General features: G+C 33.1%; 7 protein-coding genes across 7 annotated transcripts in view; 2 read left to right on the top strand and 5 right to left on the bottom strand.

The window, feature by feature from the left end:
• The window catches only part of HELRODRAFT_90179 (hypothetical protein), a gene marked incomplete at both ends in the record, with an annotated part of 2,442 nt that extends 1,692 nt beyond the window's left edge, over positions 1 to 750 (bottom strand). The window contains one exon of the mRNA XM_009031650.1: positions 631 to 750. Coding sequence (XP_009029898.1) covers positions 631 to 750 — 120 coding nt within the window. The remainder of the gene's footprint in view (positions 1 to 630) is intronic.
• Positions 751 to 1,417: 667 nt separating this feature from the next.
• HELRODRAFT_90106 (hypothetical protein) lies at positions 1,418 to 3,379 on the bottom strand (the record flags this gene model as incomplete). Its single annotated transcript, XM_009031641.1, has 7 exons — positions 1,418 to 1,561; positions 1,640 to 1,754; positions 1,849 to 1,957; positions 2,219 to 2,351; positions 2,539 to 2,651; positions 2,911 to 3,135; positions 3,283 to 3,379. 7 exons carry the CDS (start codon positions 3,377 to 3,379, stop codon positions 1,418 to 1,420), a joined length of 936 nt encoding a protein of 311 aa, XP_009029889.1.
• Positions 3,380 to 3,509: 130 nt separating this feature from the next.
• On the top strand, positions 3,510 to 4,981 carry HELRODRAFT_90168 (hypothetical protein; the record flags this gene model as incomplete). The annotated part of the gene is made up of 4 exons (XM_009031649.1): positions 3,510 to 3,689; positions 3,845 to 3,994; positions 4,514 to 4,665; positions 4,777 to 4,981. The coding sequence occupies 4 exons, from the start codon at positions 3,510 to 3,512 to the stop codon at positions 4,979 to 4,981; spliced, it is 687 nt and encodes a 228-aa protein (XP_009029897.1).
• A 162-nt stretch (positions 4,982 to 5,143) lies between these two features.
• On the bottom strand, positions 5,144 to 8,074 carry HELRODRAFT_181874 (hypothetical protein; the record flags this gene model as incomplete). The annotated part of the gene is made up of 7 exons (XM_009031660.1): positions 5,144 to 5,270; positions 5,562 to 5,857; positions 6,591 to 6,665; positions 6,867 to 6,956; positions 7,125 to 7,256; positions 7,463 to 7,509; positions 7,681 to 8,074. The coding sequence occupies 7 exons, from the start codon at positions 8,072 to 8,074 to the stop codon at positions 5,144 to 5,146; spliced, it is 1,161 nt and encodes a 386-aa protein (XP_009029908.1).
• A 523-nt stretch (positions 8,075 to 8,597) lies between these two features.
• HELRODRAFT_90150 (hypothetical protein) lies at positions 8,598 to 10,415 on the top strand (the record flags this gene model as incomplete). Its single annotated transcript, XM_009031648.1, has 1 exon — positions 8,598 to 10,415. A coding segment is annotated over one exon (1,818 nt), but the record flags the coding sequence as incomplete, so codon positions are not given.
• Positions 10,416 to 12,864: 2,449 nt separating this feature from the next.
• On the bottom strand, positions 12,865 to 17,490 carry HELRODRAFT_186180 (hypothetical protein). Its single transcript, XM_009031659.1, has 9 exons — positions 16,738 to 17,490; positions 16,038 to 16,168; positions 15,703 to 15,799; positions 15,274 to 15,411; positions 14,717 to 15,078; positions 14,344 to 14,594; positions 14,094 to 14,240; positions 13,880 to 14,007; positions 12,865 to 13,637 (listed from the first exon to the last, which is right to left on the bottom strand). The coding sequence occupies exons 1-9, from the start codon at positions 16,786 to 16,788 to the stop codon at positions 13,239 to 13,241; spliced, it is 1,704 nt and encodes a 567-aa protein (XP_009029907.1). The 5' UTR covers positions 16,789 to 17,490; the 3' UTR covers positions 12,865 to 13,238.
• Positions 17,491 to 20,183: 2,693 nt separating this feature from the next.
• HELRODRAFT_181871 (hypothetical protein) overlaps positions 20,184 to 24,331 on the bottom strand; it is a gene marked incomplete at both ends in the record, with an annotated part of 4,800 nt that continues 652 nt past the window's right edge. The window contains 3 exons of the mRNA XM_009031658.1: positions 20,184 to 20,333; positions 22,114 to 23,054; positions 23,467 to 23,797. Of these exons, the coding sequence (XP_009029906.1) occupies positions 20,184 to 20,333; positions 22,114 to 23,054; positions 23,467 to 23,797 (1,422 nt within the window). The remainder of the gene's footprint in view (positions 20,334 to 22,113; positions 23,055 to 23,466; positions 23,798 to 24,331) is intronic.

Genomic DNA, 24,331 nt, shown 5'->3' with positions numbered 1-24,331 from the left:
ATGGTCAGCAGAGAGAAGCATATTATACTGAAACTGTATAAAACCCTGGTCAGACCTCATCAGGAGTACTGTGTTCAAGCATGGAGCCCATATATGCAGAAAGATAAGGAAGTTTTGGAAAAAGTACAGCGTAGAGCCACAAGAATGATTAGAGGAATCGGAAAAATGGAATACGATGAGAGATTGAAAAAATGCGACTTGACATCATTGGAAAAAAGAAGATGTAGAGCAGATCTAATCCAAACATATAAATTGATCACGAATAGGGAAACAACTCCATACTCTAGATTTTTCAGACTAGTAAACAGTGATAAACTACGAGGACACAGATTTAAGATTTTCAAAAACTCGGATGGAAAAATAAAGAGCAGATTCTTCAGCAGTAGAGTGGTCAACGCTTGGAACGAGCTAAGCGATGATGCAGCCTCTGCGAATTCACTCAACAGCTTCAAAGCCAAACTCGGACAGATAGGATATTAGGAGATCTAATTAGTAGTGGTTCTTACACAGACCATAGTCTTCTGAACCACTTTAAACCCCGTTAATAATAATAATAATATATTTTATCAAATGAAATGATAATAGATATAAAATAAAAATATGAAAATAAGTTTTAGAGAATGAATTAACTCGTTCAGTGTCACTTTCCCTGCAGACACAGTATTCCATGGGTTTCAGACGTTTCTTCCATTCATCTTTTGGCAGACTTTTTCCATCTTCCCCTGGTCTTAACACGCCACCGTCGGACATGGCTGTTGTGTTTAAAATTTAATAAATGAATATTTGGTTCATTATTTTTTTAAAGTAAATTTGTTTTCTAACTAATTACTAAACTGAACTAATTACTAAAGTTATATAAACAAAACAAAGTAAGAAACTCAAGGTAAGTACATTTACTAACATTTGCATTTTGATTTTATTTTACAATTTAATTTATGAAATTAATTAAATAAACCATAGGAAATTAAGAAATATCTCTTATTAAAACCTTTTATTGTTGGCGCAAAAACAACGATCTTATTACTAAATAAAATTCTCAAACTAAAATTTAACATATGACGGCGTGAAATCATTTAAAATTAAAGGGAATTTAAATCATAGCAACAAAAATGTCTAACCCGTATTATCGTTGGCCAAAGATTAAATAAGTAAATCAAGTGCCCGTTTAAAAGCGTTAACTTTATTGAAAACTTCAATACTTAATTACACTTCCAAAAAGGTACACATATTCGTTTGACAATTTTATTTTGTATAAATGTTCGTATAAACACACAACACATTCATCGAAGACGTAATAAGATATACACGTCAACGGCATCCATGTCCAATGTATCAAATCGTGAAACTTCAAGCACTACAATCAAAAATTACGATAAAAATAACTAAATAACGATACTAAAATGAAACAATTGTAGAATTAAGAAATAGCAGCATGTCTTGTTTTCCATAGGAAGATGTCAGAACCACAAGCAGTCAGCAGGATTGGTTTTGTAGGATGGTAACTTAAGGAATGAACTAACGTTTTTCCTTTACCGTGATCCAATCGACCTATCACGTCGGTCTGAGAATACAAAAATTATAAACTGGTTAAATTTCTTTTAGACGTGCAATAAAAAGAAAATTCTATCAGGTATTGAACCTTAATAAGATCCCAGATATATATCAAACCATCTTCTGAACCAGTTAGGACCTGCTTGTCATCACTACTGACTGCACTGTCGATTTTGTAGCCGACGCTTGTGTGGCCTTTGTACCTTTGAGAAATTAAAAATTATTTATTCATCAATTTATCTCATGCAAACATTTGAAAATAATAAAAATTTAAAAGTAAATTTAAATGCTACAAACTCGTTTAAAAGTTCTCCCGACTTCTTATCAAGTAACCTCAGAGTACTATCTGATGTATTTGTTAATATGCACTGGCCATCCATTGTCAGACTTACACACATCACTGGGGCTAAAATTAGTTTATCAAAACTTTAGGTTAGTGAAAAGTAACAAAAATTTAGTTTGAGGTAACTTGATAAGAAGTCAGAATAAAAATAATTAGAATATGTGATGAATAAATTAATTTAATAGTACAAACTATATATATATATATATATATATATATATATATATATATATATAGTTATATATATATATTATAACTATTTATTTATTTATTTGAAGGATAACCAAAAAAGATAAACTTGTAAATAAACTATCAATATTGTACCTCCTAGAAAGTCAGAGGTCATCTGGCCACACCTGAGGTCATATCTCCTCAAATGTTTGTCTGTGGAGGCAGTGAAGATCTCATGATCTGTACCAAGTATTGAGGAAATGCCATCTTTTGATTCATCCAATGTCTGTTAGAAACATGTGCGTGAGGCAATGGATAAAAATAAATTTTTGATATAAAACATAAAACTCAACAGTAGAACATTCTTAACCAAAGTTTTATTTACTCAGTTAATAATTATAATATAGAATATATAAAATTTTAAAATAATTCTTTAGAAATAATTTCTAAGCTATACATGAAATAAATGTAACTTGTATGGGTTCAAGCTTTCTACTTTTGGTGTCCCAGATCTGTACAGAGCCATCAAGAGAGCCTGACATTATGACAGCACCATCCTCATTGAAACTGACACAATCAACTTTTGCTGATGGGCAAAAATAACATTTATGTTCTAGAATTTTAAATGAAAAACAGTAACATGGAGTATAAAAACTAATATTGTAGGAGGACAGACAAATGTCATTGAGTTTTAAGAAGGCTGAACTCAATAAATAAAGTATGTACATATTAAATTAAAGATATGTTTCAGATTTTAAAATATGCATTATTCATTATGATTGCTGATTTACATACATCTAAACGATTTTTAGAAGTATGTGTAATTAATTATCATAATTATTTACCAGCATGCCCTCTAAACTTTCTCAACATCTTTCCTGTGGCCACATCCCACAGTATTACAGACTTGTCAAGACCCCCAGAACAGATCTGTGCATTATCACACGTGCTCTGGGCATCGAGAACTTCATTGCCATGGCCGACATAAGTTTTCAGGGCGATATTTTTGTGGGGGTTCCAGAGTTTTATTGTTCTGTCAGATCCACATGTTAGGCAATATTCACCATCAGCTGTAGTAGGTGTGGTGGTAAGTAGAGAATGTTGAAATGAACAATTGATTTTCAATTAATGCTTCATTTTAAGTTTTAAAGTTTTAATTTAAACATTTAAAAAAAAACTTTAAAAAAATGTTTAGGGATTTTCATTTTAGTACCAACAATTGAACCGAACAGCTCTGACCGCCTTTTGTTTGCAGTCAATGGACAGATGTAATTTCTCCACCGTCTCAAGTTCTGGCAACCGTTTTACGTCCATTTTATCATAAAATTATTAAAAAGATTTTTGCTACTTCGGAGGAAAATCAAATTAAAAACAAAAGACATCGGAAGGTAGCCATGCCATTTACATTGCGTTAAGCAAAATTATTTTGTCTTTGTAAACAAACATGGCTGCCAAAGTAGGCGATTTTGTGATGCCCGGTGATATAGCATGTGTTGATCAGTCCGGAGTTTGCTTGCTTGGTCCCGGATTGCGTGGAAAAAATGACATAATCTACGCTACCATACCCGGAATCTTAAGGGAAAACAAACCGGCGCTTTACTGGGTCGATTCCAGACAAAAACGAGTTAGAAAGATCATAATCGGTTTTTTAAATTTCAATTATAATTTCAATTATAATTATTATAATTATTTTTTAATTTAAAGAACATTGAAATAACTGGTTTTATTTAGACAAAATTTGTCTCTCTTTTTCTAATTCCATGCACCAAATTTAAATAGTACGTTCAAGCAGAGGGTGATCGCGTGTTGGGTGTGGTAACATCAAAACCAGGTGGCAACTACAAAGTGGACATTGGGTCACATGATCTGGCCGTCTTGTGTTACCTTTCGTTTGAAGGGTCATCCAAAAAGAACAGACCCAACATAGAAGTTGGTTTGAACTTTTGCTTAATAATTAAAATTTAAGTAATATGGTAGTATAATTAATAATATATATATATATAAATATTATATATATATATAATATTGGATTACTGTCAGAAATGCAATTATTGATGAAAATCACATGCTGTGTCTATTACCAACATATATATATATATATATATTTTTTGGTAACAGACTGTTGTTAACGCAACATTTCAACTCATATATATATATATATATATATATATATATATATATATATATATATATATATGAGTTTACTTGAAGTTCTGCGACCAACTGACTTAATCTAATCTAACATTCGAACAAGATCTCGAGCAGCAACTGCTCCATCTCTCTCGAGAATTAGAAGTTAAAAAGAATATAGTTCAAGACTTGTCGAATAATCGAAAAAATAACTACAAACATATTAACATCAAACATTCGGTTGAATTTATAGAATATTGTCAATATGTGGGTTGTATATACTATATTTTGACAAGAATTTTTTTAAACCTAATTCAGGTAGGTGATTTAGTGTATGGTAGAATTTCAATTGGAGATAATTGTTTTGAGCCTGAACTCGTCTGCATTGACAGCACAGGAAAGAGTGGAGGAATGGGTGTTATAAGCAATGGAGGCAACATGATAAGACTCTCTGTCAGCTATGCCAGAAGGTTGGAGATATTTTTTTTTCAAAATTCCATTCACCATTCAAAGTTTAATGACTATAAATGATAAAAATAATGTGATTTTGATTTGATCAGTTCTCACATTCATCATTTCAGATTATTATCAGCCAATGACAAGATCCTGAAAACCCTAAGCAACACATTCCAATATGAAATAACAATTGGAGAAAATGGATGGATCTGGGTCAAAGGTCAAGATGTTTTGAAAACTCTTTCACTCACTAGAGCTCTCATTGCCTGTGAAAAAACTAACTCAACGAATTTGAAAGAAATTATAAGGACAGCTTCAAATTTTCGATAATTTTTTTTTAGATAGTTTATTACAACTTTTATAAAAAATTTTTCACAAATGCCAAAAATAAATGTAAGAACTGTTGGATGAGTAAAGTAATGAATAAACAAAATTATTAACTATAAATGACGAACATAACAAGAGCAACATTAAAAAATATTAGTTCAGCACTCAGTTTCTGTAGACAAGAAAGTGTGGAGAGCCAGTGTAGGCGGTGGCCAAGCAGATGCCATCTGGGGTCGGATGAGAAAATGCAATCTGCTGTTTTGTTAGTGGGTTGCCCAATGAAAAGTGCCCTCTGAAATAAAAAAGAAAATTATGTATATTAAAATGCTTAGGTATTGAACACTATCATGGTTTAGATCTTTTGAACTGTGTAAATCAAAAATATGTTCAACTACATAACATAGTAAGTTTCTGAGACAAATCACACAATTATGTAAAAAAACATAAATTTCTAGTAAACATTAAATCAATGACTAATAGATCAAGTAGAAAATTTCAATTAAAAAACATTAAGACGTTTATAAAATTTATTATATTGGCTGGACCCAACCTAATGCATTCCTGACTTGAGGATATCACTAACCTAACTGAATTGAGCAATCTGGTGGCCACACCTTTCCTTCTGTCAGATTTTGAGACCCATATCCTGCTAATGCCGCATCTCACAGGTTCAGATATTGTGCTGCAGCAATAAGGTTGCTGATTGTGAACATTTCTGCTGTCATCATAAACACTGCCATTGTGCTTGCTATCATTGTTAGTGTCATTCTTAATGCTAGTGACATCATTATTGTTGTTAGTGTTATTGCTATTACTGTTGCTAATGTTTCTGTTTACCTGTTGTAGCTCGTCTTTTGGAGAGTCAACCATTCTGAATCCCTGATTGAAAAAAATTAAAAAATGACTGGCTACGCCCATGATTGCAGATATAAGAACACAAATTAAAAATGTACATACATATTCATGGTGCTGACCTGAGAGAAATAAATTCATTTGAGGTAAAATAGTTCTAAGTTAAAATAAAAAAACTAACGAATTGGATGGCTTGAACCTGGCAGAAGCCTACCACATGGTTGTTCCTTATGTACAGGAATGACTGTAAATGCATGCAAAACAAAAGACACATTGGATTTAAATGAGTTTAAAAAGCGAAATAAATCTTTTCATCTATAAAAAAAAATCTTTTCATCTATATAAACCATAAATTTATTTATCTCAATTACCATTATTCAGCTTTAATTCGCCCATTCACATTATTCACATTCAGCTTGAGTGGTTAAAAGAATACACAATTTTTTCAAAGTTTTATATTTTCAAAGTAAATTCAAAAGATAAAACAGTACATTTTATTTAGGATGATAGTTAGATGAGAATTTAATACAAAATCTGCTAAAAATGTCTAACTATCTTACACAAAATACTGAATTATTAACACTACTAAAAATGTTCAAACGGAATGTAGATGTAAATACACAAAGAAACAGCGTTATAAATAAATACAGGATGTTTAACCTAATACAGCAAGACTGTGTTGTATTTATAAGATATTATATATTACTGTTAAGATGTGTGTATATTTTGAACAGCCTGTACACATTCAACAGTAACACACCTTGAAAGGGTTATTGGATTGTTCATTAAGTACAAAGCCCAAATCAACATCCACATGTTTTCTAATTTGCTCAACCTGAAAAAGCCAAATGAATAATGAATAAATAGATGAGGAAAATTATAGAAATTAATAAAATTAAATTTATTTATTAATTTTAATCAATTGAAAAAATTTGAACAATAAAAACTCAGGGTAACATGGCAAAAAAATGATTAATATACAGACAAATGAAAAAAGAAATATTAAAAAAAAATGTAAAAATAAATCAATGGTCACTTTTAACATTGAAGATTTATCAGACTCAAGAACCATCACAATTATTTCACCATCTGGTAGGTTTTGTACAATTCTATGCCTTGATGTGACCTGTGTGTGTATATATAGAGAGAACTATTTAAAATAAAAAAACAATATGAAAATATTTTTAACATTAATCTGAATATAGCATGAAAAAATTAATTATTGGATGAATTTCCATTTTTAAAAAATATTAAACATTTTTGAATAAAAATTCAAAAAAAGCAGTAAACAAACATTAAACTTTAGAGCTGATAAGAAATTTTTATGAAATTTGGTATGGAAGAGATCATCTGAAGGCTGTATTTCATTGTAGGTCAACCCACAAACTGAACACTGCTTGGGCTCTTTGAGTTTCTGACCAAAATCCTAATTAAATTATATTTTAAAAAGTATCAGTCAAATAAATAGTGGTGAAACGAAAAAGTTAATGTATATCTCAGTTCATATCCATGTGATTAAAATGACAGGATGATTTAGTTCTCTAAATATTTAAGATCTTCTGTTTAAATAAAATGAATTCAAAGTTAATTGGGTTTAATTAAAATTTAATTTAAGCAATACTATTAACTAACTAGAGCCATTTGTCTGCATTTTACCTTGCAACTTTTGTCAACAGCACCTATCAATTTGTAGTCAAAATTATTAATCGAAATATTCATTGTTAAAGTGATTCAAAAAAAATAATGCAAGTAACTTTATCTACAATATATATAAAACTTTCTTTAATTAATTTAATTTTATTTACTAATTAATAAAAGTTTAATTAAATTAAATTAAAGCAAGTATGTACCTTTGTCGAAACTGGAGTCACATTTCCTATTTTTTGATGAATTTGTTGTTGACGCAGCATTCAACTTGTTGATGATGGAACCTTGGAATAGACGGCCAGTCCTGGAATAGGCACATCTCTTTTTAACTTTAGGAACGCTATGTAGGCAAACATCATTATCATTAAAACAATAACTAAAACAATTTAAATCAGCGTCAGCGTTGTTTTCAGGCAGTTTCAATTTTTTCTTGACATCCGGACTGACGGAAAATGAGCGTTTCCTAGCAGAAGCAGAGGGAGGCATAGTACTGGCATTTTCATGATCCTTGCTTGAGACTTCAACAACACAATCGTTCGTAATCGGACGTAAAATTTTTCGATTGTAAAACTTGAACGGAGTTATACTAAATGACATTATGTAATAAAAGTTATAAATTAGAAGAAATATTATTAATATTTATTTATATTGAACAAATTGAATTGCCGCTTTTTAAATTTAGTTTCAATTAACTTTTACACAAATTCTTTTCAATCAGGTTATTGAATGTTTTAAGATATTAAAAAATTTATGTTTGTCAATATAGTTAAAGCATAGTTAAAAATTTTGAATTAAAATTTTTTAAATTGTTTACATTTTAAAAAATTTATTTATTTATTTTTTCAAAATTAAAATTAACTGGAATCTTCATATTAATGTTAAAATTGAATTAAATAAATTCCATTCTACAGCTCTATAGTTTGCAGAAAAATCACCATTTTAAAAGTAAATTTTGTTTTAAAAGTAATGTTTACGTCGGAAAATTCGTTCCTGTTTTGCATTATTTTGAAATTATTCAAATTATAAAATGTTAAATGAATTTTGTAATCGTATTTTTAATTTTTTAACCCTCAATTGATTATATACAAAAAGTTGAACATTTGAAATTAAAATCATGATAATGGCCATTGGTCTGTTTTTCAATTACGGCTGCAAGAACATATGTTTCATTTTAACATTTACCATTTTTATTCTGCTCCTAATTATTGCTTCTCCACTGACTTCATCATCGACACCTGATGATGGCTCACAACCAACCAGTTGGGTCCACACAATACAAATGCCCAATGTAACCACAGACAAGGAAGATAAATATTTATGCATTGATTATGATTTCTCCATTAAATCAAAACATTTTTTGACTGGATTTGAAGCCAAACCGGATAATCCTAACGTCCACCACATGTTGTTATTTGCATGTTCTGGAAAAGCTCGAAGTTCAAAGGCATTTGAATGTCTTGGTGGATGTTTTTTAGAAAGAATTTATTTTGCCTGGGGTAGAAATGCTCCACCTACAAATTTACCAAAAGGTGTCGGCTTCAAACTAGCAACTGATGGCATCGACTTCCTACGTTACCAAGTGCACTACAAAACAATTGTCAACACGAGTGATCAATCAAGTTTGAAATTAACCTTCACTACAGATCCACAACCATACACAGCTGCTGTATTACTCATGCTCAAAAATTTTCTCAAAATTCCAGCTCATACAAAGTTAACGATTGGAAATGTGTCCTGCAGGTATAATTTACAGGCCACTATGTACCCCATTGCATTCAGAGTTCACGCTCACATGCTCGGCAGAGTGATTAGTGCTTATGTTAAGAAGAGCTCTGGGTGGAAGTTGATTGGCAAGGGCAATCCACAGTGGCCCCAGGCTTTCTGGCCCACAAATGATAAAGAATTGGTCATAGAAAATGGAGATTTTATTGCTGCCAAATGTGTTTATAATTCAGAACATTATGATGTCGATGTGAACATTGGCTCCACACACAATGATGAGATGTGTAATTTTTATCTTATGTACTATAAAAATTCATCTGATTCTGGTGAAGTTAATTTTTGTGATAAAGATGAATATACAGATATTTCTAGAGATGTACCAGGTTTCGCCTTAGAAGAACTACCACCCAATCCTGATTTAGAAGATGTAGGTGAAGGTCACAAACATCACCACCACCACGTCCAAAGCAACATATCTACTGAGGCCCAATTAAACATTTCATTGAAACCTGCTTCAAACTGGCCAATGTTAACGAATGGCATGGAGCTTGGTGAGGTCACTGGCCTGGCAACTGATCGATTTGGCTTTATGTATTTGTTCCACAGGGGTAGCACTAAATGGATGTCTAACTCTTTTGATGAGAACTTCATATACACCGGCAGAGATCAGCCACCAATTGAAGATAACACCATTCTAAAAGTTAATATATCATCTGGCGAGGTTGTTAAAATGTTTGGAAAGAATATCTTTTACATGCCCCACGGAATATTTGTTGATCACGAGGGAGCAATATGGCTGACTGATGTAGCCATGCACAATGTCTTCAAGTTCCCTACAACTCTTGAAGACAACCCACAAGCATCACCCTCCTTAATATTAGGTGAGAAATTCATTCCTGGACTCGATAACGTTCACTTTTGCAAACCAACTGATGTCGTAGTGGCCCCAACCGGTGAGGTGTACGTAAGTGATGGCTACTGCAATTCGCGGGTGATTGCATTCGATCGATTCGGTAATTTTTTGAAGGTATGGAGGGTTGGAGAGGACGAAAACACGTATTATCTGCCACACAGTATCTCAATGGATACTCAAACTGGGACGATTTTTGTAGCCAGCAGATCGAGCCATAGCTTGTACATCTACTCAGTAGCCGGAGATTTTAAGAAGAAGATAACATCTGATGATTTTATTCCAGAACTTTTTTCAGTGGCTTACAATCAGCACAGTGATAAGTTATTTTGCTTGAATGGAAACCTTGTAAACTTCTCGTACATTTACGACTTGCATGTTGCTGTAGTTGATAAAGACAGTGAAATCATTCTGTCAAAATGGAGTTTGCCAAATGTCACATCTCCACAGGGCTCCACTCACGACATTGCCGTCAGCCATGATGGGAGAAATGTTTTTGTGGCTTATGTGGGCAAACCGGGCTATGTATACAAATTTGAGGATTTGTCAGGTGAAAAGTTTGAGTTGAACCAAAAGTCTGTGAAGGAACTTCCAACCTACCATCGCCACCTGATCAGTAAAGAGATGTCTACTAATTTTTTTGATGACCCACTCAGGTACAACATCACTACAGTGTCCCTTATACTCCTGGGCTTCTTGATCATCCCAATCTCCATCCTAATCTGCGTGACTTACTATCTGAAGAGACGGAAACGGAATCAGCATTCGTATTCCCATCTGGAGGCCGCACACCAATCAAACAGGAGGCTAGCCAATAAGAATAAGCCGGCCAGTTTAGTGAAAAATTTCGTGAAAGGTAAGATGCAAGAAAAAAGTTTGCTGAATGAAGAGGAGCTGAGAAGGCTGGAGAGTGATTCGGAGGAGGAATACAAGATACCGGAAATTGAGGCCAACAAAATGTAACGTCATACCCGAAGTTGATACCAACGAAAGGTATCATGATACTCGAAGTTGATACCAACGAAATGTAATGTTGATACTAACAAACTGTAGAACATCAGTTTGAATGGATGTTATATGTTATGATTTGTTGGCAATGAATTGTTGGTATTATTTGTTTTGTTCGTTTTTTTAGGGTGATTTTATTTGTGATTTTACATACACACACACGCACACACACACAACACACACACACACGCACTCAGACATGAACACGCATACCTAGATACGATCTATGTTTGCGCATGTACATATTCATCTCGTATACCTTATTTAGTTTTTCAATTTTTTTAAAATTAGATTTAGCTTTTTTTTTGACAATTTGGCAGAGGTATTTTATTTTAGTTATATTTTTCAGAAATCTCTCTATTATTTATAATCTTTGTCGTTATTATGTTACATTTCGTCATCAATATTATTTTAAATGATCATCATAATCATGACTTCCTATATTCGTATTCACGTATATTTTTGGTTCTATTATTTATTTTGTTACCTTCTTTCGGATAATTTCTTGAGTTTTGTGAAAATATCTACATCTAATATATCATTTAGTGTGTGCGCGCGTGTACATGTGTGTGTGTGTGTGTGTGTGTGTGTTTGTATCCATATATATCTGTGTATATTATATTTATGTGAATTGTTTTCCTTGTGTGCTTCTTTTGAAAAATTTTATATACTTTTTGTAGGATGGCGAATTCCAAGAATATCTATTTAAATTTTTTCTTACTAGCCAGAACACTTCAATTTCATTACGTCAAAATTATGTTTTTATCACGATATATCATTCCTATTTTGTCTTATTTGATGTATACAGCACACGCACACACACACACGCATGCACACACACACGCGTCATCATGTTTTTATTTATTTCGTTTAACTCCAACCAATCAACCAACCAGCCAGTCAAGGGATTGTTACATTTTACATTGGCTACATTTTTCGGATGTATCTATTTTCTCCGTATATTTGTCTAATTTTTCTTTTTACCTAAACATAAACTATATTTCTCCGTATGTATTTTTCATATTTTTTGTATGTATTTATTGTTTTTGTCAATTTGCTTTGCTGTTTTCCGAGCGTATTATTAACGCCGACTAAAATGATTGTAAATATACAATATATTTTTATGTGCGTGTGCATGTGAGTGCGTGTGTGTATACGAGTGTGTTTGTCTGTGTGTTTGTCTGTGTGTTTTGTAGTAAGTGTGTGTGTGAGTGTGTGTGTGTGTGTGTGTGTGCGCGCGCGCGTATATATACATATAGGTATGTGTATGTATATATGTATCTGTCTTTCAATGTACTACTACATTTCTCCGAAAGGTGTCGTTAATAACTATTATTCCTGATGAACTAATTGCTTTAATATGACTCAATGCTGTAGCTTCGAATGTTGTTCTGTTCTCAATAAGTTATTGCCATTTGGACATTCTATTTTAAGTTTTACATACTTTTTTAACAGTTTAATTTCTATTCAAATGTGACTAATTAGGTTTCTGACGTAACCAATACAATTATTAATCACATCATTGAATAGTAATTACGTTACATATTAGTAATCAATTATACATACACATTACATTACGTATACATTAGTTTACTGGCGTAATGTTTATCTTATTATGTTGGTGTAATTAATTTGGAATAATTTTGTATCATTAGATGGTTAATAATAGAAGGATTTCCTATAAAGACTCTTCAAATTAATTGCGTTATCATCAATCTCTATTAATTGTTCATTAAAGATAACTGTGTTTTTGAATTAAAATCCAATTTTTTTCGTTAAAAATCATTTATTTCGAAGGCCTAAAATAGAAAATTATAAGTGAATTCCTATTCTTGTAATAAAACAAAATGGTTACAAAACAACGTGAAAAACACAGAACAGACATTAAGTGATTGGCTCTGTTGAACGTACGCATATATTAATATAGATAAATTGAACTATAGATTAATTAATGGTTAATAAATTTGATATGATTAGAAATTTTAATTAATTAGTTAATTAATTATATATCACCAAGCTATCAGGATAGTCCATACTCGTAGTAGCTATCTAATTAATTATAAAACATCCTCTCGATTAAACAATGCTAACATCAACACTAGTAACAATTCTATACTATCGTTAGTAACTGGACTCTTGATTGTAATAATTCTGTGGTTCTTGGTTGTAGTAACTTTGTGGCTGTTGGTTGTAGTATCCGCTGTTAGGATCGGATTGACCGTAATAACCGTTATCTCCATACGGCTGGTCGTTGTTGTAGTAGTTGTTGGAGTCATGCTGCGGCTGTGAGTAGCCACCGATGTCCCTCCTACCTCCGAAGGACATGCCGCTCTGGTTGGCACCGTACGGGTTTCCGTACTGCAAGTTGACCGCCGATGCTCCTTCCTTTGAAAGTTCGTCCACTCTGATGTCCCCACCGTGACGGACACCTCCGAATGACATTCCCGTCTGACTGGCTCCCTTGTTTGATCCCGCCTGCAATCCTATCACTCCCGCACCTTCTTTCGATAGCTCGTTCACCTGGTACAATTTTATTTTAGACATAATCACGGTAATTCGTTTGAACTAATGATTGATTTAATTTGCGATTGATTAATGCAAAAATTATTATTCTCAACGGACGTTTATGGAATCCATTTTAGTTGAGAATCAATTTGTTTCATCTACTGACTGACGTAGTAATTAATTAAAAATTAAAAAACAAATGAAATAATGTTTATTTTTTCAAACTTCTTCAAAAAACAGAAATAAAAAAAATTTGCCTTGATGTCGCTGACGTGACGAACGGCCCCGAAACTGATGCCCTTCTGGTTGGCGAATTTGTTAGTTCCCATCTGCAAGCCAATCACGGAGGAGCCATCTTTTGATAGGTCATCTGCTCTGATGTCAGCTGCCAAGTTTAATTACAACAAATTTTGCATCTATTGTTTTGAATAACTTGAATTTTAAAAGTTTTTCAACCATCCATCAACTTACCAACATGACGAACTGCCCCAAAACTCATTCCTGTTTGACTGGCAAACTTGTTGCTGCCCATCTGCAGACCAATCACAGACGATCCTTCTTTCGTGACGTCATCTGCTCTAATGTCGGCCACGTGACGAACGCCACCGAACGTCATGCCTGAAAAGAAATTGTTCGTCTTCACACGACAATTGATTAGTTTAAGAGAGTTGTTAAGTTAACATGGGCCATTTCAAATCACGCTGCATTATCGTACAAGTACCTGATTGGCTAGCGAATTTGTTGGTACCCATCTGAAGACCAATAACGCCCTGTCCTTCTTTTGTCATGTCGTCTGCCCTGATGTCAGCCACGTGACGAACTCCTCCAATCCTCATTCCTGATTGGGTGGCGTATTTGTTAGTACCGGCCTGCAGACCAATCACGCCGTGGCCCTCTTTCGTCATGTCGTCTGCTCTGATGTCTGCTGCGTGTCTCACTCCGCCCATCGTCATGCCAGACTGAGAAGCGTACCTATTCAAATTTAATCAAGTAAGAAAATTAAAATTTGTATTTCTGACGTGAATGCTTACCATCTATAATTACATTAAAAGTGACAAAGCGTGACAATTGAAATTGTAAATCCATCTAATCACTTGTTGGTTCCTGCTTGCAGCCCGATTACCCCGTGGCCCTCCTTCGTCATGTCGTCAGTTCTGATATCAGCCACGTGACGCACGGATCCAATCCTCATTCCTGATTGGGTGGCAAACTTGTTGGTACCAGCCTGTAGACCAATCACGCCCTGGCCCTCCTTAGTCATGTCGTCTGCTCTGATGTCAGCAACATGTCTAACTCCGCCCATCGTCATTCCTGATTGGGTGGCAAATCTATTGGTCCCTGATTGAAGGCCAATGATCGTATGCCCCTTTTTCAACTGTTCCACTGTCCAACCACGTTGGTTTTTCTCGGCTGGCTTGGGACCAATGACAGGACCCTTGAAGCCGTTACGCTGGCACTGGTGAGTGAAAGTAAGTTTACGTGGTTTGCTTAGTAGTAGGTCGAATAACCTCAAAATTGTGCAGTTATTATTAAATGGTTGAAATGAACAGTTGAATATTTGCAATTAAAAATTGAAATAAAATGAACATTAGTTCATTTATTTACAAAGGAGCGAAAAATTTTGTAATGAAAAAAACAGCGTAGAGTGCACCTCACTGCCCAGTCCCTGGATGCAGGCGAGGACCTGGGGCATGTTCCTACCCTCGAAGAGATCCACAGTCTGAAAAAGGTTGGTGTGAGGTACTCCGTAGTTTTCGCAAAAGTTCAGAAAGTTTTGAATGTTCTCCATCTGATAGGGTTTTCCATTAATCGGAATGTTCATTGAGACAGCGTAGTACAGCGTTTAAATAATGTAATTACATACTAACGACAATAACAATGCGTTAAATAATATTTTGGTTATTTGAAAGATTTGAAATGTATTTAACAAATTTTCGTTTAAAATATTAGAATAACAGTTTTTTTTCCAGGCAAATAATGAATATTTATTATCAAAACGAAACATTCGAGAAATTCACATGATATAAATTTTAAAAAAATTAAAAAACTGACAGAACCTAGACAAGACGAAATTTGTAACCTGTTTGAAAGCAACATCGCCTTTATTGGGTTTCAGGATCATTTTGGCAGCCGGTGGCGGGCAGTATTCGGAGTTCTGCTGGACAACTTTTGCCAAACTGCATTTTTGTTTGTCTTGTTTATAAATGTTGTTTGTTGTGTAGCTGTTGTTGTTGTTGTCATGTTATTGTATGTGTAGAAATTTGTTTAGATGTGGATTGGTCTTTTGGTATGGAAGCAACAGTATGGTAACTGCGACAAAAAGTAAAAAGAAAGCCAAACATAACAAACAATAAAAAATATAATAATATAAATAATATATTTATTTATTATTTTAGATTGTAATGTTATAATTACTTGATGAGGGCCTGGCCATCCGATAGAGCCCTTCCAAAGTTGATCATACCATCGGGCAGGTTGATGTTGAGAATCTGACGGAACCATTCAATGACCTCTGCTTCTGCCGCCATGTCGTACTTGGCGGCCAGCTGATTGGTTGGTTGGTGGAATGAGTGATTGTTTATTGGTCGGTTGGGTGGTTGAGTAATTTTTGGTTGGTCAGTTGGTTGAGTAAGTAATTGTTGATTGGTCGGTTGGTTGAGTGATTTTTGATGGTCGGTTTTTTGGTTGAGTGAATGTTGATTGGTTGGCTGGTTGAGAGGTTGGTTATTGAGCGGTGAGTTAGTTGTTTTTGATTGGTTAGTTATGTTTGATAAATTGATTTAATTAGTTAGTGGTTAATTAGATGGTTGATTAATTATTCTCAAATAACAAACAAATAGTTGTGTACTACATTTTATGGATAATGTAATTGTTTGATTGATTAGCTAGTTAAAGCTAATTGATTAATTAACGGATTAATAAATTAATTGACTGACCGATTAAAAATAAATTGATTTATTACATAAATGGCTAAACTTAAATTTTTGCTCTATTGATTGATCAATCGATTGATTGACTTACTGATTAATTGATGAAAAGATAAGAGAATGACAAAAATGTATACATATATATATATATAAATTATCTATAAAAAGTGCCCAAAAAATTTCCTAACTTTTCCTCTGATCAGGACCATGTCCCCACCGGCTTCTGCGCGTCCTGACATCTTTCGAAATTATTTTTTTGTCGTTGCAAGAAGAAAAATAAGTTATAATTGTTTAGAAACCGGACGGCAACAGTTAGCAAATTCAAACCAACGGATTTTTATTATTTTTATAAAATTATGAAGTAGCCAAAAAGCTGTAGCTGTTATCCAATATTTGATAGACCAGTAGACTTATTACTATTATTATTGTTATTATTATTGTTGTTGTTGTTGTAGATTATAATAATGATGTTGTTGTTATTGTTAGTTACTGATATATGTAACGGTAGATGATGATTTAATATTGAAAAATATACCTGACGAGAACTTCTAGCTTAAACGAAATTATGGATAATTACGGATAACAATATTAATTATTATTATAATTATTATATATTATTAGTATTACTATAATTTTTTCTTGTAATTTTTAAACAACCAAGAAATTATTTTTCATTTGCAACGCAACAACATCAACAACAACAAAAGGAGAGACTACGATGTGTTGTGAGGAAGACGACGACGACGAGTACTCTACAAATAATTAGAGATAGTGATGGTGATGAAGATGATGATGAAGGAAGATGATGATGGAGAAAGAGAGAGAGAGAGAGAGAGAGAAAGTATAAGAAAAAAAGAAGAAATATATGACAATAATGATCCAAAATAATAAAATTATGCTTACAGATATAATATGCTTACAGATATAATATGCTTAAATCGTACAAAAACACTTTTTAATACTATAGTGTATGTACAACAGTGTACACCAAAAATACAAATATATATATATATATATATATACATATATATATATATATATATATATATATATATATACATACACGCATACATACATACATACATACATACATACATACATACATACATACATACATACATACATACATACATACATACATACATGCATACATACATACATACATACATACATGCATACATAAATATATATATATAATAAATAACTGAAATAACTTGTTTGCTGCACTCCCAGTTATTCAAGTTTGCTTTCATTCAAGCAAATGCTGGGTGATGCTTGCAAAAGTTCATCATATGCTGCAAAATAACTTTGTACGTGTGTGCGTTCGTACATGTGTTTGTATGTTTGTTTGTTTGTGTGTGTGTGTGTGTGTGTGTGAGTTCATTTTATCTATATATGTTTGTGTATCTTACCACTGTTTGCAAGTTGTGAACAACATGATATTTTTGTTATTATCATTGGTATCATAATATTATTATTGTTATTATTAATAGTAGTAGTTGTTGTAGTTATAGAAGTAGTAGTTGTAGAATTACAATAATTAATTGACTGGCTATTAATGAAATTATAAAATCCTAAAAAATGATGACGATGACAATGATGATGATGAGGAGGAGGAGGAAGAGGAGGAGGAGGAGGATGCTAATGATGATGATAGCGATGATGATGATCAGTAATCGAAAAGAGAGAGAGGAAAAAGAAAGAACAAGAGAAGAGAGAGAGAGAAAGAGAAATACATTCACATGTTGTTGCTAGTACGTTTTCTATAAATATTTTTAGTTACCTATTCCAAAGGATGGAGATGCACTTTTTCATGTATTTGATTCATCTTTCATATTTATTTTCTGAACGAAAAAGTTGGAACGAATGAAAAATGAAAGCAGGGAAATGGAAAAATAAAGAAGATGGATAAAAGAAAGAGAAAGAGAGAGAAAGAGAAAGAGAAAAAGAAAGAAAGAGGAAGAGAGAGAGAACGAACGAAGGAAAAAAATTTGATGGAAAATCAGAGAAACAGTGAGAGAATAATTATATAACCCAGTATTTTTAAAATATGATTGATGAAAAAAAGAATAAAAGATAAGAGGAAAAAGAGAAATGAGAGGGAGAGAGAGTAAGGGAGAGAGGGAGAGAGAGAGAGACTGAAGCAGTGAGAATATTAGAAATAGATGACGCAAAAGAAATTCTTGAAATTCCATTGAATGAAAGAATGAATGAATAAACGAATGAAGACTGACCAAACGGTTTAACAAAAGAAAGAACGTAGATAGATGGATGGATGAATGGACGGATGGATAGATGGGTGGACGGATGGAAGAGAAAACATGACGACTGCTCTTATATTAAGTGAAGTGAAGTGGAGAAACGAAACAAACCAACAAACGACGAACGAATGAATCAACGAATGAATGTATGAACAAACGAATGAATGAACGAATGAGTGTATGAACAATGAATTAATGAATGAATTTTTATATAAAAAAACCAATTTTGTATAATTTTCATTACATCATAGGAACAAGACCTTTTGTGAAGCACTAGTATTTATTTGACGCGAAAAATTTCAATTTTATTTCAAATTTTTTTAAAAATACATCTATAAATAAATATAATTATTTTTGTACAAAATTATATATAAAATATATAGCCAACTATATTATATATATATATATATATATATATATATATCATACGATATAAAAATATATACGGTGTACACAAACACACACAGACACAATCAAACACACACACACTAACAAGCACACACACATATATAACATATAACATATATACATATATGTATATAACATAACATTAAGCAAATCATTAACAACATTAGATAACGTTAAAAAAATTTGCTGTAATATTCATAACTTGGTTATTCTTGGACTAATGTACACACACACACGCGCGCGCGCACACACACACACACACACACATATATATATATACATATACATTGTATATGTATATAGTTAATATTGATACACTATTCATTATCCACTATTACTACTACTAACATTATATTAAATAATAATAACAACAATAACAATAATAATAATAAAAATTATAATAATAATAGTATTAATAATAAATGATTTTATTTCAAAGATGAATTAAAGAATGGATGATCCGTAAGGCTTGAGTTAAATTCAATGATTTCTGAGGTATGTAAAAGAGATATATTTTATTTTCTAAAAATAAATAAGACGCAAATCAATAAAAAATTCTAATTAATTAATATATAAATTTTAATTTAAATAATTGACTGGATGTAGAAAATAATAATTATAAGTTTGCACATTTGAACGTTTGAATGAAAACACACAATAAGAAATTTTTTTTCCATTCGTATAAAATTCCACGCGAAAATCCACGAACGCATCACAACGCACGCCTCAAAAATCACATTTTCAAGATGATTTTGGAATAATTTGTTAATAATTTCAATAAAAATAAATAAAATTGTCATTAATAATTTCGCTTTATTCGTCATTCTTTTACTAAATTTTGATATGATCATATACATATGTGTGAGTTCATATAACTGTGGCTATCAAGCAAATGTAAAATGAGTGAGTATATCTGAATGACGGCCTTTGTGTTTGAAACCGGGTTCATTGTTTCGATTTTTCAATCAATCAATTAGTTTATAAATCGCTATTTTTGCAATGTTCAACAGCGCCCCGGAGTAAATTTTGTAAACAGATGGGTCTTGAGATCCGCTCTGAAATTCGTAAGTGAGGGAGAGGTAGTCAGAGAAGAAGGTAGAGAGTTCCAGAGATTTCTTTTTTGTGTTTATTTTGACGAAAACGTTTTTGGATGTGATGACGTAATCATTACCAGAGCAAGCATCGTCATTATCTTCATCATCGTCATACTCATCATCATCATCAAGTCGTCATCATCATCAAGTCATCATCATCATATTCATTATCATCCTTGTCTTCTTTGTCATCATTAATTCAAAACCATGAAATGATTAATTAAACAATTTGTGAAATCAGCCAAATCGGAATTAAAATTTACATTTTTCAAATTTAAAAATGGAATGTAAAGCATTTTCATCAACTTTGAAATTATGACAGCCATAAGATCAATTTGACCGACACTATGAATAATATTCAATATAAAAATATATAATTAAATACATTATGTGTATATAATGGAGTAATGGAGTAAGAGAACGAGAGAAAGAGAGAGAGAGAGAAAAGGAAAAAGAAAGAAAGAGAGAGGGAGAGAGCGTTGGGGTGAAAATAAATAACTCTAAAAATATAAAGTTCTCCATAAATATAATTAGCCTTGTGATTACCAGGCTGGTATCAAGTGACAGCGTGTTAGATTTGGGGATACAGACAGATATATGCATGAACGGATGGCTGTACAAAATTAACCTCATTAATTTCATTTAAATCAAAAATTAATAAATAAATATTGATATACACATATATATGAATCTATGAATAAATTACTGTTATTATCATAATTATTAATATTTATAATTATTGTTATTTATTTTTAGCTTTTGAATCTTTAAGTTCAAATAGGAAAATTGTGATTTAGATTTAGTACAAGGAAATCTATTGAAGCTACTAATATGCAACTAAACACTTACATGCAAACCCATATATCTGTACATACGTAAATAATTAAGAAATAGAGAGAAAGTGAGAGAAGAAGAAAGAGAGAGAGAGAGAAAAAAAAAGAGAGTGAGTGGATTGGACTGGCACACGCAACTTTGCCATCATCATTTTCCTATGGTAATGTTCATCCATCCGTTTAATTTTTCCATTAATATTGATTAATATTTGTATGTATACAACATACCGTACGTACGTACATACATACATAAAAACATACATACATACATACAATTCAATTTAATACACACACACACAAACACACACACACACACATGAATACGCACACTTGAAATTATCACGACAACAGTACATTAACCAGTGGAACAGATGAACCATATCAAAAAGTCCAATAACATAAACACAAAAACAACAAAAACCCCCAAAAAACAACATCAACCTCATCATCATCAACAACAACAAAGACATCATCATCATCAACAACAACAACATCATCACCATCATCAACAACAACAACATCATCATCATCGCCATCATCAACAACAACAACATCATCATCATCAACAACAACAACATCAACAAAGACATCATCAACAACAAAGACATAAAAGATCGCAAGTAAGCAATTTTCATTCCAGCACAATCGGTCACTGTCCAAACATGGCATCTGGCCTCTTTAATCACGCACGCCCGACACTATTTCCGGTCACGTGAACATGACGTCATTTCCGCTTCTTGCATGCGCGCCCTTTCAAAGTCATTTCTTTCAGATATAAATATTCATTCTCTATAGTTAAAACGCTGACAAAAGACACGTACGTCTGCATTTATCTATTCAAAACGTCAAAAAAACAACGACAACTACTGCAGCAAAAACAACTACAACAACAATAATAATAATAATAATAATAATTATCTCATCTCTGATTGGACAGGGCAATTAGTGACGCATCACTTGCCACTGACCAACTGCACATACGGACATGACACTCGTCTGTTTCTGCCGTTAAACTCTTCAATGTCCAAAAATGTTGCGTTGCTATTGTTATTATTATTGTTATTGGTTTTATTATTATTACTACTACTACTACTACTACTATTATTGATTTTATTGTTACTGTTGTTGCTGTTGTTAGTAGAATTATTGTTATTGTTATTTTTAGCGGTAAAAATGTTGTTTTTGTTGTTGTCTCCATTGTTATTTTGACTCGAGGAGGTCGTATGTTCAAACTGATCGCAATCGACTTCGTCACTTTCTACCAGGGCACTCGTAGATGCCGATGACGAATGAAAACCGAGATTTCTGTTCATCATAAGACCCGAAAATGGCTGCTGTTGTTGCTGCTGCTGCTGCTGCACCACATGCAAGCATCCATCAAACAAATCCTCATCTTGAAAGACCTTTTCTCCGTTTTCATTCACCACGCAAAGGGCCGGATAGCAGCTGTCGATTGAGGCCCCAACGCCCAATTTACGGTGCACCATTGACGCGTTTGAATTCGGATAGTGGCTGGGACCGCTACCGTAACCGCTAATCATGGTGGTCGGTATGAGGTCGGATTGCGTCGGAGCGACTACTCTTTGTCGGTCGATTAACGAAATGGATTGGTTGCGTCTTAATGGATGGAGGTAGTGTGCTGTTGTGGTCGTTGTAGACATCGAAGAGGATGGCTGAGTAGAAACTGCTGGGACTTGAAGGAAGGAAGATGACGATGAAGATAATGCGTTTTTGTTGTTGTGGTTGATGATGATGTTGTTTGTTGTTGTTGTTGTTGCTGTGGGAAGGATGCTTTCATTGCACGTAATCGTTCGCCGGAAGTTGGCTGATTGGAGGAACGCGAAGGAATGCTTCTTTCGCGATGCCATGGAAAATAAATGTCCGACACTTCCGCTTGTGTTCATGCATCCTATCGAATGAAATTAAAGAAGACGGTGGTGTGATGGAGATGATGATGTGATGGAGAGAGAGAGAGAGAGAAAGAGAGAGAGAGAGAGAGAGAGAGAGAAAGGAGATGATGATGTGATGGAGAGGTTTGTAATTGTACTATCAAATGCTGAGAGAGAAATGTAGATAATTGGAATGATTGGTCGTCTTTTTTAATGGCTAAGATTACGATGTCGGTGCTGACGTTTTTATCGCAATTGTTTACGTCAATATCAATATTATCAAGCGCGCCGTTGTGGTCGTGAATGTTTTTCTACATTTAAAAAAAAACTTCAAATGAAAAAAGGAAAACCAAAAAGCGAAACAACAAAAACAAAACAACAAAAGCCAACCCAAAAAAAAAAAAATTTAAAAAATTTGAAAACTAAAAAAACCTTTAACATCTGCCCCATCCATGTTGTTAACATTAGCGCGACTACTTGACGAATTCTCTTTAATAGTGGGCAGCTGCGTTTGAGTTCCACCGCTACTGACGCTACCACCAGAGCTTGCTAAAAAAAGAAGCGAAGCACAGCTGGCTTTGTGGCCTCCAAGACCGTTACTAGTGGTGTGCGAGTGGTGTTGGTGATGTTTGTTGCTGTCTTTTTGCTGTTTCAGCTTGTTGGCTATATCACGCTTTAAACTTCGGTACGTGTCTCGGCTTGATCGTTCGCGAAATACCTGAAATTCTTGCAGGTATTTGTTGATTTGGACGTCTTCGAGTACCTGAGCAGGTGTGTATGTGTGTGTGGTGTGTGTGTTCGTTAGTTTTTTTGTTCGTTTGTGTGTTTGTTCGTTTGTGTATTTGTTCGTTTGTGTGATTTTTGTTGTTTGTTTTTTTTTTAATTTTGATCACCGTAAGATTTGATGATAACAAATATTGGAAGTTATATTTTTATAAATAAAATTAGAAAATCAACAACAACAACACTAACAACCACCGTCATCACCAGCAACACAAACAACAACAACAGCAACAAAATGAAAAAATCAACTCCGCCAACAACCAGCCATTCCTAGAACGGCATTCAACAAATTTCCAGAAGATAAACAACGAGAACAATGGCGATAGTAATAGGATGAACCCTACACCAGCCAGCCGACCAAACGCATTCAATAAAAAGTCATCGTAAACTAAGCAAACAAACAAACAACTTAGATAATTAGATCAACAAATACAACAACAACCACAAATATATCAACAACAGCAAAGACAGCAACAATTACAGAGCAACAACAACCCACCAATCAGCCAACTAA

The sequence above is a fragment of the Helobdella robusta genome (genome assembly GCF_000326865.2).
Source record: "Helobdella robusta unplaced genomic scaffold HELROscaffold_77, whole genome shotgun sequence".
NCBI lineage: Eukaryota > Metazoa > Annelida > Clitellata > Rhynchobdellida > Glossiphoniidae > Helobdella > Helobdella robusta.
The sequence above is the reverse complement of the archived record's forward strand: the minus strand, read 5'-3'. Positions and strand labels throughout refer to the sequence as shown.